Here is a 17498-nt window from a genome sequence, read left to right as displayed (position 1 = left end):
GGTTTGTTCTGGAGACAATCCAAAACTAATATTTCTTAAGGAGGCTAATAATATTGAGCTTAAAATGGGTTTTAAAAAATTAAAAACTGCTTTTATTCTAGCTGAAATAAAACAAATAAGACTTTCTCCAGAAGAAAAAACATTATAGGAAATACTGTGAAAATTTCCTGAATCTGTTCAACATCATGTGGGAAATGTCTGTGCATACCACATACTCTTGAAGCTTGCATTTTAAGCATGGACTACTGTGAGAAGGCCTGGTTCTGATCTTCTCTGCCTGCTGCTGTATTTTATTAAGTGTTGTATTAGTATTTAAGCTGTGGTCTTGCAGATGTGAGGTTTGTGGAGTGTGTTGGAGGCTCGGAGGTGTTTGAATGTCTTGCGAGATTCGCATTCTCCATCTGATCTTTATTAAAGCTCGCTGGGTGAAGATGCGGAGACAGTGTGGCTCTATGAGAAGACCAGAGGAAAGCAGATATACACTGCCCTCTACTGACACCAGCAGCTCACACACATGCGCACACACACTAAAAACATGTTTTGAACATGAGACATAGACTGAAATTCAGTAAAACTGACCTTTGACCTGAGAGTTAATATATTTACAAAACAAAGAAAGAAATAAATTAAAAAAATAAATTAATTAATAAATAATAATTATAATAAATTAAATGAATTAAAACAGCATACATTTAAACAGATAAATTATAAAAAAGAAGAATAAATAAATAAATGAATTAATTAAATTAAATTATGTAACAATAGACCACAAAATAAGTCATAAATGTGAATTTTTGGAAATTGAGATTTGTGCATTATCTAAACTGTGAATAAATGAATTAAACAAACAAACAAACAAACAAACCAATAAATAAATAAATAAATAAATAAATAAATAAATAAATTAAAATAAAATAATAAAATAAAATAAAATAAAAAAATAAAAATAAAATAAATAAATAAATTAATAAAAAAAATAATAAGATAAATAAAATAAAATAAAATAAAATAAAATAACATAAATAAATAAATAAATAAATAAATAAATAAATAAATAAATAAATAAATAAATAATAAATAAAATAAAATAAAATAAAATAAAATAAAATAAAATAAATAAATAAAATGCAACCCTGGGACACAAAACCAGCCAGACGTGTATCTATGTATTATCGGAACTGTGACTAAACAAATAAATAAATGAGTTATGAAATAAATAAGTAAACAAAATGAAATAAAGTGACCCTGGACCACAAAAACAGTCATAAATGTTACATTTTGGAAATTGAGATTTATGCATAATAAACAAATAAATACATAAACAAATGATGTGACGCTAAACCACAAAGCCAACCGCCCAATATCAATTTGTGGAAATTGGGATGTATGCATCACCTGAACTGTAACTAAATAAAAATAAATAAAAAATACATACATAAATAAAAGTAAAATAAACATAAATAAATAAATAAAATTAAACAAATACGATTAAATTAAATTAATCACACAAATGTGACCCATGGACCACAAAACAGTCATAATTGTAAATGTTTTGGCAAAATAGATTTTTGCATTACCTAAACTGTGACTTAAAAATAAACAAATAAATAAATGAATAAATAAATAAATAAATAAATAAATAAATAAATAAATAAATAAATATTGTGACACTTGAAAAAAAGATTAAAGTAATGTGTAAATTTTGGAATTAGAGATTTAATCATTATCTAAACCGTGAACAAATCAACTTTTGCTTAATTTATACTTTGTTAAAACAGAACAATACTTAGCTAACACAACTTCGAGACAAGCTGAGACAAAATCTGGAATCTGGAGACACAAAAAGGTCAAATTACTGAAAAAAAAACCACATGTTTTTATGCTTTGTTTTGTTTTTCTTGTTGAACTTCTTAGCCATGCACATTACTCATCAAAAATTGTGTTTTGGTGTATTTATGGTAGTAAATTTACTAAATTAGTACAAATATCTCTATTTACTTAATATTCTAATGACTTTGCGCATAAAAGAAAAGATTGACAGATATAATCTACATATATTTGGCCATTGCAAAAAAAATACACACATGCAACTTGAGATGAACTTAGGGTTTGTGCATCAGGGTGTCATATGCTGACATGTAAAATGCACAATATTCATTAAAGCAGAAAGTACACACTCTCTTTGTAGCCGTTTATGCAGTTAGAATGACTATAAAATCCAGTATATGTGGGCTGAGATGCTCTTGTTTTAGTTTTGTTTTGCAATTTATATTGTGTGATTAGTTCAGAATGATCAAATGAGCAGGCATGCTGATTTTCTCTAACAACAGCTTGAATGCAAATTAAATCCACTTTATCTTCACACCACTGAGACCGTATTGTTTCTGCAAATTCACGGGTCCTTTTTGAAGAAAGTAATTATATTATGATTACATGATAATTATAATTATGATTATAATAACACAATGCGGTATGTTTATCACACACACGCACGCACACACACACACACACACACGCACACACACACACACACACACACACACACGATGGTTTCATCAGGAAAAAAATCTGGAAAAAAATATATAGCTTAAAGGGGCTAACAATATTGTTAAAAAATTATGATTAATGTTATAATGTAAAAAATTAATGTTTAAAAAATGTAAAACTGCCTTTATTCTAGCCGAAATAAAACAAATAAAACTTTTTACAGAGGAAAAAATATTAACAGACATACTGTGAAAATTTCCTTGCTCTGTTCAACATGATCTGGGAAATATTTAAAAAAGAAAAAAATATTCAAAGGGGGCGAATAATTCTGACTTCAACAGTGCAATGACTTGCCTAATTACACTCACCTGCCTAGTTAACATAATTAACCTAAAGTCTTTAAATGTCACTTTAAGCTGTATAGAAGTGTCTTGAAGAATATCGAGTGTAATATTATTTACTATCATCATGGCAAAGATAAAATAAATCAGTTATTAGAGATGAGTTATTAAAACTATTATGATTAGAAATGTGTTAAATGGTTAGAGCACTGACATATAGTACAGTAGCACGTCAGGGCGTCCCGAGTTCGAATCCCGGCTCGGGGACATTTCCCTACCCTACCCCCCCTTCTCTCTCTCTCTCCAGCTTTGCTTCCTGTCTCAATACCGTCCTACCTAATAAAGGCAAAAAGGCCAAAAATAAATCATGTAAAAAAAAAACCTTAGAAAAAAAAAAATTGTGAGAATTGTCAGCCTGACAAATTTTAATTGGACGAACATTTGTTAGTCTTATACCTTACAATGTAGATGTAAAAATAATAATTAATAAATATATTTAAAATTGGAGAAAATGTTTACATTTTGCATTGTTGGACTGCTTCTGAAACATTTGATGGAGCTAAATTAAAATATATTAAAATATATTTTAATATATAAAATCAAAATGCAGTTTAATAATTTTTTTTTTTTTTGCAAAAATGAAGGACAAAATATGATCAAATGAAAAAGGTCATAGTCAGATATAAATAAAATACACAAGATTAAGCAAGTATATTAAGCAAATGTTGTTTGACCCGCGCGTGTGTTACTTTCGTCCATGCTGACTTTGGCAAAATTAACAATGTGCACCTTTTATTTAAAGTGCAGGTATTGGAGTTGTTCTGCATTGATACAAAACAACAGCTGATTTTGACAGACCACTCGTGACTTAGTAACCACAGCGAAAATATACACTGCATTTCTGCAAAAAACATTCTTTTAAAATGAGGTTTTTATTACAAATGTTACTTTAGTCCCCGCTATCCCCTATTTAAGCAGTACATCAACAAAGTAGATATATGCTGTGATAATTTACCAACTAAAGCTTTAAAAATTAAAACATACAGCGGGGGAAATAAGTATTGAACATATGATATTAATTTACAATGACGAAAGGCTGAAGATTGCTACTGAGAGAAATTTCAGCTGCTGTCTGGTCTTTTCATGTCTTTCTACACCTTCCTTTCTTCATGTGTTCAATACTTCTTCCTTGCGTCATTTCAATTTATTACACATAACTTTACTTGTGAACTAATTAGTTTTAAATATTGATTTCTTTGGTTGTTACCAACATCCGATGAAGAACAGAAGACATCAGCAGCACAAATGTGTTCTGAGAATAATGGTGACGTGTTCAATACTTATTTCCCCCGCTGTATGTTGTTTTCCTCTTGACTGTACTGAAGTGCATTCTGTTCTTACTGTCCTGTCTCCATCTCTGCGGGAGGATGTGATGTACAGTCAATGATTAAAATAGTGACGTCGTCACTCTGACAGGCTGAGAAACGTCAATGGGACGCCCTCGCTCCTGCGTTCTCCATTAGAGGATCTAGAGGACTGAAATCATAGGCCGTTACGAGCCGCTGCATCTCTCCAATCAGCATGCTAATTTCCCTCCTACGGTGACATAAAACTACCGTCGCTGCAGACACACGCACACATACAGTCAAAGCCAATGCATTACTAGCCGACATCACTGAGATCTGCTTATTTGCCAAGATAATAATCAGTGTCTTTGATGCATTTCCATTATAATTTAGCATTTGGTGTTGATTTTTACAAGGTGGTAAATTAAATTGCTTTATCTAATCATATTTTTCTCTTATTGTAGTGAAATGCATTTTTCAAAATCCAATATATGGAGGAGAAAATAACTCTGCGAGAGTTTATGTTATATAAGCAAATGTCACATGAGGAAGCGTGCTGTTTTCATGATTCAGCTTCATTGATCAGTGTAGAAAATCAATATTAAAAGAAATTACCAGATAGAATTTTAAACAATCTGTATTAATAAATGAGCCATTCATAAAGGCAACCCCTGTGTATGAATATGTCAATACTAATTTATATGGTATATAGTAGGAAAAACAATATATGGGTTAAGTACAGTAGTGTGCTATATATATATATATATATATATATATATATATATATATATATATATATATATATATATATATATCATAGGTGGGCATAGATACATTTTTTAATCTACATTAATTTCACTGTAATCTTGAAATTAATCTAGATTAAAAAGGCTCATTTGAACTCTGCCGAAGGCATTCAGAATATGTGTGCTACCCAAATAATAAGTCTTTGAGAGTGGGTTTCTCAAGCCAGGTGGCGCATTAGACCAGGGGTCCATCTCCTGTTTCCAAATGCATCACGAACTGCTTGAGAAACTGTTCGACTCTGATAATTGGTGATGAAAATAAATGATGTTCAATAAGATGGACTTGTGTTTACTCACTGTTTATTCAGTTAAACATGAATGTTGAACTGTAGGCCTACATAAGCTCCAAACAGCCATTTTTAATGACCTTCATCTGACTAAAGTCATAACTGTACTAAACAGAAATGGAATTAAGACATGTGGAGTATTCTGATATTAGTGGCATTATTGAAGTAAACACTGCGATTAAATTATTACCGTCATGGTGGACTTTTCGCCATATTTTCCGACAAGATGGTCTGAGTATTTCAGAAACTGCTGATCTACTGGGATTTTCATGCACAACCATCTCTAATGTTTACAGAGAATGATCTGTAAATTTACTTTGACTTGTATTTGTGTATTTAATGTATGTCTACTTGTATTTATTTTTACCTTTTTTCTCCTATATTCATTCTTCCATGGCGGGGCGCCATACCAAAATTCATCCCGCCATGGCAACATTACAACTTCTCATTCAAAGCATTCATTATTTTAATAGCGGGTTATAATCACAACAAAACGTATTAAAAAATAAGTGAATTATAACAGCGCAAACTTTTGTGTAACCACTGTAGTGCTGTGACATGCTGACTGTTTGACTGACAGGTGCGTGAGCGCAGCAAACGCGACAAAGCTTTTACTTAAGATGAACATGGTTTCCATAATTATACTTTATCGATAAAGGTCTAGGGCTCTGCATACGATCACTTTATCTCGCTGGAGTTTATAGCCGTTTTACTTTAATTCAGGATGCATTAATGCCACTCTGTAAGTCTATAGGAGACATTCATAAATATTCCTAGCATATTTATGCACCAAATGCAGAAATCGTGCTTCAGCAGTGTTTATTTGAGAGCGCACAAGAAAATCTGCACTTGAGCAGAGTATATTTGAGGGTGTGCAAGAAGTTTTGTGCACAAACAGAGGAAATTGGCGGGCAAGCAAAGAGATTAGCATGCTTGTATCACATAAACGCGATCTCGACTTGTAATATTGGGCTGAAGACATTTGTCATTGAAATAACGCCACAGGTTGTCAGTAGATGTCTGTAAAAGGCCCAACAGAGTCTGCCGCCTCAGCTGGAAATAAATCCTAAACACTGCATGGCATTCATTCATCCCAAAAAATACCTGAAATACTGACTTATCAGACCACAGTACATGTTTCCACTGTGTGATGGTCCATCTCTGATGCCCAGAATAGTCGACGGCGCTTCTGGACACTGTTAACATAGGGCTTCCTTTTGGCACAGTACAGTTTTAACTGGCATTTGTGGATGTAACTATATATTGTGGTACTGACAAAGGTTTGCCGCAGTAGTCCTGAGCTCATGTGCTGATCTGGCTCATAGATGAGGATTTTTGATGCAACGCCCCCTGAGGGATCGGAGATCACGGTTGTTCAGCTTAGGTTTGCACTCTTGTCCTTTACACACTGAAATTCCTCCAGATTCCTTGAATCTTTTAATGATGTCCTGCACTGTTGAAGGTGAAATATCCAAATGTCTTCCTCTCTTTCTTTGAGGAACATTGTTTTTAAACATTTCACATGTATTTGTTGGTGATCCTCGGCCTGTCTTTGCTCCTAAAGGACCTTTCTTGGATGCTGCTTTTGTAGCGAATCATGATTACAATCACCTGTTGACATCACCTGTTTCACATCACATCATTATTTAACCAGTTTACCTGCTGACCAGCCCTAAACTGCTCCTGTCACAACTTGTTTTGGGATGTGTTGCAGGTCTAAATGACAGGAAAGGATGTATATTTACAAATGAAATGAAGTCGGCCAGGAAAAAACGTGAAATGAGTTGTGTTCATATTGTCTGCAATGAAAAACAAGTCAAAGTAAATATTAAAAAATCATTACTGTCTTTTTTTTATTTGCATTTTCCATACTGTCTCAACATCGTCTGATTTAGGTTTGTAAAAATGCAGTTTGTTCTTACAGCACGACAAAAGCTGACCTGCTGATTTCTCCAGGCGAATTTCAGGAGAATCACATGAAGCAGGTTCTCCAGCTGAGGTTTAGGATCTGCGGTCCATAATGAGCAGCCGATTCGAACGCTTTATGGACCTTTTAAATGAAAGACAATCCATCGAACGGCCCCCGTGAGGACGGACACGCGGCTCATTCTGTGCACTTTTAAATGAAGCCCGACCGCAGGGGATCCACTTCAAAAACCAGCTGACCAAATCTGAGAGAGACATTTTTGCAGAGCGATTTGGAAAAGATTAGAGCCGAGCCGTTCTCTCATAAGCCTGACACGTCTGTCTGTGCGCGGAATAGCAATCAGAGCGCACCGCTGGAAAACAGCACTGACGCTAATGCAAGACGACAGAGAGAGAGCAGGAGTATCAAACACGCGAGGTGGAGGCGTTTCAGCTCGAATTATGACAGTTCACATCCAACGCTGTGTCTTTACACATCAGAAATGTAAATAAACGCTGTAAAACTTCAGTGCTTGATTAGAACTTATTCATTTAAGCCCCATTCACACGGGGCTTCAGCGTCAGCGGTTGATTGAAGGCGTGTCTGAAGTTGGGGCTGACGCGATCGTCATAGCAGCGTCAGCCAATGAAATTCAGTCAGCAATAGGCCACTGTCTGAGCTGGTGTATTTGCATACAGTGATCTAATTGGCTGACGCTTCCATCGGTGCTTGAAAAGTTGAGCTAGTCCCAACTTCTGCAGCAAGCAACGCCTCTGAAGAGTCGCCGACGGATCCATAATGCAGTTCCGCAATGCCTAACGTCACCCATTTAAAGTGAATGGGAAGCGTTGATGCTGACGCCCCGTGTGAATAGGGCGTTAGGCTACAGTGGTTGTCCTTTGGGTCAATTTTGACCCACTAGAATTAAGCTGCAGTCACACTGGATTACGCGCTTGTGAAATTCTGTAGTTCAGCACTGTGAAAAGGGGCGGGATTAAACAAGATGATTAGACATTGACAAAATGCGAGCGATTGGTCTATATTTTTAACATTTCTGACCAGGTCAGAGCAGTGGCGCAAAAAGGGGGTATGCAGTATATGTGGCGCATAGGGGCGCCACACATGGGGGCCGCCATTGTGCCAAAACTATTTTTGAAATTATCCATATTAAAAGTTTCAAATAATATATATATATATATATATATATATATATATATATATATATATATATATATATATATATATATATATATATATAGTTAAAAAAGTTTATTTAGCATTTTATACGCGCATAATATTGTATTTTATTAAATTAAAAAATCATTCCCCCCTCCCCTCCATTTTTCATACCATATACGTATTTTTATGAATTTATTATGCATCATATTGATTCATCAGGCCTTTTGGTAACTTCTTAGCTCAAAACTATTTTAATTTTAGCTACAAACAAAGTTATAACATTTCAATTAAATAGAACATTTCACACAGTTTGTTTCTGTTTCTTTTACACTAAACATTTGACAGTCTTTTTTATTTCACTTTTAGCAGTTTCAGTCAATTGTTCTTGCAAAGACAGACCTTACACTTCTCACAGTATGCATGTGAGAAGTAATTGCAGTGTTCTTTTGCCCTTTAGGACTCCCATGTCTATCACTTAGTTTTGACAAATGTAGTACAAAGTGTCCAAAAGCAAGGCTAGTCAAGGTGCTATAATCATTTAGTGAGTGAAAATTAAATTGAGAAGAAATTTGGGGAGGTATGAGATGCATTTCTTTGCGACTTAACATGCTTAATGTAATTATACCTTTTACTTCTTCAAAAAAATACAGTTTCACAGTTCTGAACACAACTGAAATAGTATGAAGCATATTGATATCTTTATGAAAAATATCTTTAATTTATTGATGGAAATATTTTCACATTTTATCACTTGCCTGCTTTAAAATATAGTTGGATTGAAGGGGGGCACGCAAAAGTTGAAGCCGCATACCTATCAGTAAATGTGCAGTTGCGCCCCTGGGTCAGAGTCCACAGAGCTTGAGCTTTGCGATGCAGCGAACTGCAAAACTTGTTGCACAAGTTTGTGTTTCCGGTCTGACTTTTATTATTTCATTCATTCATTTTCCTTCATCTAAGTTTCTGATTTATCAGAGTTTGCCACAGCAGAATGAACCGGCAACTATTCCGGCATATGCTTTAAGCAGCGGATGTCCTTTCAGCGGCAACCCAGTATAACCATACACACATTCACATACACTACGACCAATTTAGTTGATCAATTCCCCTATAGTGCATGTGTTTGGACTGTAACCGGAGCACCTGGAGGAAACCCACACCAACACGGGGAGAACATGCAAACTGGCACAGCTGGGACTCGAACCAACAACCTTCTTACTGTGAGGCCACAGTGCTAACCACTGAACTACTGTTTGTTATGGGTGTTACTCACGTGGTGAAGGCGGGGTTATACTTGGCTCCCAGGTAATATGAGTAGAGGTTGAACATGCCGATCATGAAGGCCACGAACACCATGATGAAGATCACCATGAACTTGAAGATGTCCTTGACGGTGCGTCCCAGAGAGATCTGCAGCGGCCCGAAGCTCTCGTTGGCCGGGAGGATGTAGGCGATTCTGGAGAAGCTCAGGACCACCGCGATGGCGTACAGACCCTCTGAGATGATCTGAGGATCTGACGGCCGCCAACGGTTCCTTGCTGTAACACACACACACACACAAACACACACACACACACACACACATACGTACACACACACACACACACACACACACACACGCATGCAAACATAGACACACAAACACAAGCACACACACAGATAAGCAAACACACATACACAGACACACACACACGGAAACACATACACAAACACATGCAGACACACATACAAACACAAACACATGCAAACATACGCAAACACACACACACGCACGCACACACACACACACACACATACACACATGCATAAACACAAACACACACACACACACACACACATGCAAACACACATACAAACACCCACATGCAAACACAAGCAAACACACACACAAATACACACACACGCATACACACACACACAGGCAAACACACGTGCAAACACAGGCAAGGACACACACACAAACACACACAGGCAAACACACTCACATGTAAACACACAGATGCATACACACAAGCACAAACACACACACACATATGTGCATGCATATACACAAACACATACACACACACACACACAGTCAAACACACACACATTAAACAACACACACACGCAAACACATATAAAAGCACACACACATGCAAACACCCACATGCAAACACAAGCAAACACATACACATGCATACACACAAACACACACACATCCAAACACACACGTGCAAACACAGGCAAGGACACACACACAAACACACACACACACAGGCAAACACACCCACACGTAAACACACAGATGCATATACGAAAACACACACACACACACACACACACACAGAAAGGTTCTGAAAATCACTGCGCTGATAGAGTCCGATTTAAAGGAATGCTAAAGTAAAGTGGAGGTGTGTGAAAGTGTTTGATGATCTGAACTCAAAGAGATTCAAAGTCAAAGGTGGAGGAGCATAATAATGAAGACTTTGATCACAGAGTCTCAGTGAACACAATGGAGATCACACACACACACACACACACGCGCACGCACACAAGCACACGCACACACACACACTGTCAGCACTGACTTACACAATATCTGCATATATGTCTATGTATGATGTTTGAGTTCTCTGGCTGTGATATCTCCTTCACACCAGCAGATAGCAGCATTGATAACAGATATCAGTCACACTCATAATCTTCAATCCCCTCATGTGTCACCAACCTGCAAACTTTCTGTTTTGTTTAAATAATTATTAAATATATGAATTTAAAAAAGTTTGAATATTTTACATTTATTTTCTAATGTCAGTTTTTATAACTCACTGTGTAATTTAAGATTTCTAATTAGATTTACTTCTAAATTAATAAATTAAAGTAAATATCTAGTTAGAATTTTTAGTTTTGTTAATTAAATACAACTATAAATGTAAAAAACAAACAAACATATATATATATAAATTAATTTTCTTTTCTGCTTATTCCCTTTATTAATCTGGGGTCGCCACAGCGGAATGAACCGTCATTTTTGTGTTTGTGTGTGTGTATACAACTTATGAAACTGACCAAGATACCAAAGGTAAAAAAACAACAACAGAAATTGATTTAAAATATTAAAATAATTGTTAATTAAATAAACAATAAGTATAACTTAATATAAATTATAAATTATTATTAAGAACTATTTAATATTTTAATAATCGTATTTATGAATTATTATAAAAATCTACAAAATTATAAAAATAAAAATCCAGTCTAATAAATTAAGTGAAATGTTTTTTTCTTCTAAAATACTGCACACTGGTGTTTTGTTTTCTTTATATTTTTGACAAAATAAAAAAGTGAGGATATCTATCTTTCTATCTATCTATCTATCTATCTATCTATCTATCTATCTATCTATCTATCTATCTATCTATCTATCTATCTATCTATCTATCTATCTATCTGTCTGTCTGTCTGTCTGTCTATCTATCATCTACATTTTAAAGCAATAAAAATGTGTGCAAAAATACCCTTTTTGCACTTTAAGCTTTAATTTGTCAAGTAGTTCTTTTCAGTTCAGTGGCATTTTTTTTTTACATTTCTAACGCTGATTTTAGAAATATATATATATATATATATATATATATATATATATATATATATATATATATATATATATATATATATATATATATATATATATATATAAACATTATGTCTGAATGTTCAAAACGTTAATACAACGTCTAAAACATTGGTGTTTTTGAACATTTAGACAATGTTTTTATGACTTAATGGGAATGTTAGGAAGACATTCTTAGAACATTAATATAATGGGGAATGGAACGTTTTACTAACGTTTAAATAACATCCTGAGCAAAATAAAATGTTTTAAAATGTTTTCAATAATGTTAATACAACCAAACAAGAACATTAATATAACATATACAAAAACTGGACTTTATTTTTTGCTTATAAGAACATTATTAAAACATTTCAGATCGTTATAATCTTATTACATTACAGGTTCCATGAAATTAAAATGAACCCTTTTAGATGTTAGTTTTAAGGATTTCTATAACTACTGTGCTCCAAAACAGTGACAAAATTCACATTTAGAATATATAAACCTGATATAAACATGTAAAGCTTGCGGTTTGTCACTTCAATAATCAACATTTTCTATGACATGACTTCATACTTCAGTTTCTCATCAAATCTTCTCACCAATCAAATGTTCTCTAGTGTCTAACATGCCCCGCCCCTTTTTCTCATTTGTTTGTCATGTGCTTGAGCTCAACCTGACAGAGCTGTGAGAAAACAAAACGCTAATGGCTGTTTTTTTTTTTAAGTGGGAGGTGCTACACTTTGCCCCGCCCTCTTCATGTTTCAGTTGAGATTAAACTTAACCTGAGATTAAATTAACAAACATTAATGGACATGATCGTAACTTCACATATGATCCAAAATGTGCTAAACATACTGAATGTTAGTTTGCTCAGACAGTTGCGTGCTGATCTGCATGTGTTTACACACCATATGTGAAATATGCGACGTCAGCAGGAAGTGATGCATTGCTGATGTCATGGTTTGGGACGTGCAGGTCCACGTAGAGCTGAGCTTTAGACGCTTTCAGAAATGCCATGAGACGAGCGGTAAAAGACGCCACGAAGATCGACAGCATACCAAAGTCCAGAACGTTCCAGAGGTGCATGACATACTCACGCGGACCGTCAACCCAGATCTCCTTACACTCCGACCAGATCATGCCTGAAACACAGACGCACACACACAGCGCTCATCTGATACGTGTTCACATGTTAGCTATTAAATCTAATAAATAAACAGGGACTTTAAATCTTTCATGCATGCATTACTGTGCTGTAAACACAATTTTACTAGACCATATTTTTAAAAAGTGGCATGTACAGTATTTTGAGGGAAATAAGTTGTATACCTAGTTAACCAATCATAGCAGTCTAGGCAATCTGACCAATCAGAGCAGATTATTAGTCCATCTGACCAATCAGAGAAGATTACTGGCCCACATGATCAATCAGAGCAGATTATTAGTCCATCTGACCAATCAGAGAAGATTACTGGCCCATCTGGCCAAATAGCGCAGATTATTGGGCCATCTGACCAATCAGAGCAGATTTTTTTTGGCCATCTGACCAATCAGAGCAGAGTATTAGCCCATCTGACCAATCTGAGCAGATTGTAGGGCCATCTGACCAATCAGAGCAGAATATTGGCCCATCTGACCAATCTGAGCAGATTGTAGGGCCACCTGACCAATCAGAGCAGAGTATTGGCCCATCTGACCAATCTGAGCAGATTGTAGGGCCATCTGCCTAATCAAATAAGATTATTGACCCATCTGGTGGCCAATCAGAGCAGTTTATTGGGCTAACTGACCAATCAGAGCAGATTATTGGTCCATATGACCACTCAGAACAGATTATTGGCCCAAGTGGCCAATAAAGGCAGGTTATTAGGCCATTTGACTAATCAGACCAGAACATTGGCCCATCTGACCAATCAGAGCAGATAACTGGGCCATCCGACCATTCAGAGCTGATTATTGGGACATCTGGTGGTCAATCAGAGCAGGTTATTGAGCCATCTGGCCAATCAGAATAGATTATTGGGCCATTTGACCAATCAGAACAGATTACTGGCCATCTGGCCAATCACAACAGATTATTGGCTCATCTGGTCAATCAGAGCAGGTTATTAGGCCATTTGACTAATCAGAACAGAATATTGGCCCATCTGACCAATCAGAGCAGATTACTGGGCCATCAGACCATTCAAAGCTGATTATTGTGACTTCTGGTGGTCAATCAGAGCAGGTTATTGAGCCATCTGGCCAATCAGAATAGATTATTGGGCCATTTGAACAATCAGAACAGATAACTGGGCCATCTAAGCAATCAGAGCAGATTACTGGGCCATCCGACCATTCAGAGCAGATTATTGGGCCATCTGTTGGCCAATCAGAGCAGGTTATTGAGCCATCTGGCCTATCAGAACATATTATTGGGCCATTTGACTAATCAGAAAAGATTATTGGCCCATCTGACCATTCAGAGCAGATTATTGGGCCATCTGACCAACCATATAAGATTATAGGTCCTTCTTAAGAATCAAATAAGATTATTACCCCATCTGATCAATCAGAGCAATTTTTTTGGCCCATCTGACCAATCAGAACAGATTATTGGCCCACATGATCAATCAGAGCAGGTTATTAGTCCATCTGACCAATCAGAGCAGATTATTGGCCTATCTGACCAATCAGAGCAGATTGTAGGGCCATCTGACTAATCAAATAAGATTATTGACCCATCTGGTGGCCAATCAGAGCGGATGTTTGGCCCAACTGGCCAATCAGAGAACAAAGCAATGTAAAAAAAATCAAATGATCAAATCAGTATTACGAGAAAATCTATGTTTGTTTTTACTTTTGATTGTTGTAAACATGAGAGAAGAGCAGCAAACTGCAGACTTTTACACATCAGAAATCAATCGTGTGTGTGGTAGCAGTGAGTGTTTAAATATGAGCAAAATGATGACAGCTTTATCAAAGCAAAAACAGCCTCACAGAATGTCACAAAACCTCTAGATGCATTTTTATTGAGCATCATTTGACTTCTTATTACCTGTAAAGAAAGACAGCAGAACAGAAATAGGAATACACAAACACACACACACACACACACACACACACACACACACACACACACACACACACACACACACACACACACACACACACACACACACACACACACACACACACACACACACTGCAGCAGGTCTTACCCAGAACCCATTTCATGATGAGCAGCTCTGTCCAAGAGAACTGTGTGGTCTTGACCCTGAAGACCTGTCGTGGATGGTCAGTGATGGTCTCGTTGGGGAGGTTTTTGACCCCCTCGAACCGATCGGATGCATTCAGAACCAGCAGAGCCAGAAAGATGGTGAAGGACACAGCGTGAGCAACAAACTTCATAAAGGGACTCCGTAAGATCTGACCCAGCTGACACACACACACAGAAAAAACAACAACAACAAATCATATGTTATGAGGCGCAGTGTAAGATTTAAATCAAACTTTGCTTATAGACACATACACAAAACATACATAATGCATATTCATCATCATCAGTGGCTGTGGAGAGGTTTCTCTTACTCCTAATAGATGCTTATAAAGCTGTTTCGAGATGCATTATTCATCCTAAATCAGTCAAATCTGTGTTCGGTTAGTGTTTTTCCTCAATACAGACGATGTGCAGGTTATGATCGCCCTCGAGTTCAAGTGTTACAGCACACAATACCTTCATCATCACCATCATCATCAGTCTGTCTGCCATTCCTCATCTCTTTCTCTCAGAGAAGGTTTGAATGCTTTAATGAGCAATAATCACGCTGTCACAAACCCTACTGAGCCGTCTTGCTGTCTACATAGGCAGCATCCTGACTGAGACAGACCCTCATTAGTGACTGAATTAGAGCCGTCTACATGAGCCGCAGCACATGAACAAGAGTTTTTCCAAGCACTTAACTGATTTCAACAGAACTTGATGCTGAGCTACAACCATTTCCCAACAGGCACAAAACTACACAGCACACACAAATCCTATGTAATCCCATTAAAGTACATTTATGTTTGTATTTGTGTGTGTTTTAAACAGGAAAATAAGATCCCAATTAGATATGTTATTCTCTCATGAATGGATCGAGATCAGTTTTTAAAGGAACACTCCACTTGAAATAAACGAGGCGCATTTAAAAGCTCTCCTAGCTTAGCATAATGCATTGAATCTGATTAGACCATTAGCATCATGTTTAAACAACTTTGAAAAGACTTTAGATAATCTTCCTGTTCATTTAGTAGTTAGATTGTGTGCTCAGAACAATGAAAGTTGCTATTTTTAAGCTGATATGGCTGAACTGTATGCTCATTCTGTTGTAATAATCAAGAAACTTAGCTGCCATAACATGGCTGTAGCAGGCACAATGTAGCCGTGGTATAGCAGCAAAGTTGCTTGATTATTAATTATAACATGACATTACATTATATATATGACATTACATGATATATGACATGATATGACATACAACATGACATATGACATGACATATAACAGGAAATATGACGTGATGACATGGCATATGACACAACATGAGGGAGGACATGACATTTAACATGACATACAACATGACATATGACATGACATATAACAGGAAATATGACATATGATGACATGACATATGACACAACATGAGGCAGGACATGACATTTAACATGACATACAACATGACATATGACATGACATATAACAGGAAATATGATATATGATGACATGACATATGACACAACATGAGGCAGGACATGACATTTAACATGACATACAACATGACATATGACATGACATATAACAGGAAATATGACATATGATGACATGGCATATGACACAACATGAGGGAGGACATGACAATTAACATGACATACAACATGACATATGACATGACATATAACGGGAAATATGACATATGATGACATGACATATGACACAACATGAGAAAGGACATGACATTTAACATGACATACAACATGACATATGACATGACATATAACAGGAAATATGACATATGATGACATGACATATGACACAACATGAAGGAGGACATGACATTTAACATGACATACAACATGACATATGACATGACATATAACAGGAAATATGACATATGATGACATGACATATGACACAACATGAGGCAGGACATGACATTTAACATGACATGCAACATGACATATGACATGACATAACAGGAAATATGACATATGATGACATGACATATGACACAACATGAGGGAGGACATGACATTTAACATGACATACAACATGACATATGACATTGCATACAATGACATGTTATATGACATACAACATGACATAACATAACATACTACATGACATATGACATTACATATAATATGTCATAGATCATACAACATGACATAATATGACATACTACATGACATATAACATTACATATAATATGTCATAGATCATACAACATGAGAAATGACATGACATAACATGACAAACTGCATGTCATTTGGCATTACATATAATGACATGTTATATGACATACAACGACAC

General features: G+C 35.9%; 1 protein-coding gene across 6 annotated transcripts in view; it reads right to left on the bottom strand.

Annotated features, from left to right (window-relative positions):
• The window catches only part of trpc7b (transient receptor potential cation channel, subfamily C, member 7b), a 102566-nt gene that overhangs the window by 18430 nt on the left and 66638 nt on the right, over positions 1-17498 (bottom strand). For all 6 annotated transcript variants that reach the window (XM_073921132.1, XM_073921134.1, XM_073921133.1 and 3 more), the window contains 3 exon segments: positions 15148-15364; positions 12856-13089; positions 9623-9887 (listed from right to left, as the gene is read on the bottom strand). In XM_073921132.1, coding sequence (XP_073777233.1) covers positions 9623-9887; positions 12856-13089; positions 15148-15364 — 716 coding nt within the window.

Source organism: Danio rerio, chromosome 14 (assembly GCF_049306965.1).
Source record: "Danio rerio strain Tuebingen ecotype United States chromosome 14, GRCz12tu, whole genome shotgun sequence".
Lineage (NCBI taxonomy): Eukaryota > Metazoa > Chordata > Actinopteri > Cypriniformes > Danionidae > Danio > Danio rerio.
This window is presented reverse-complemented; position numbering and strand designations above follow the sequence as displayed.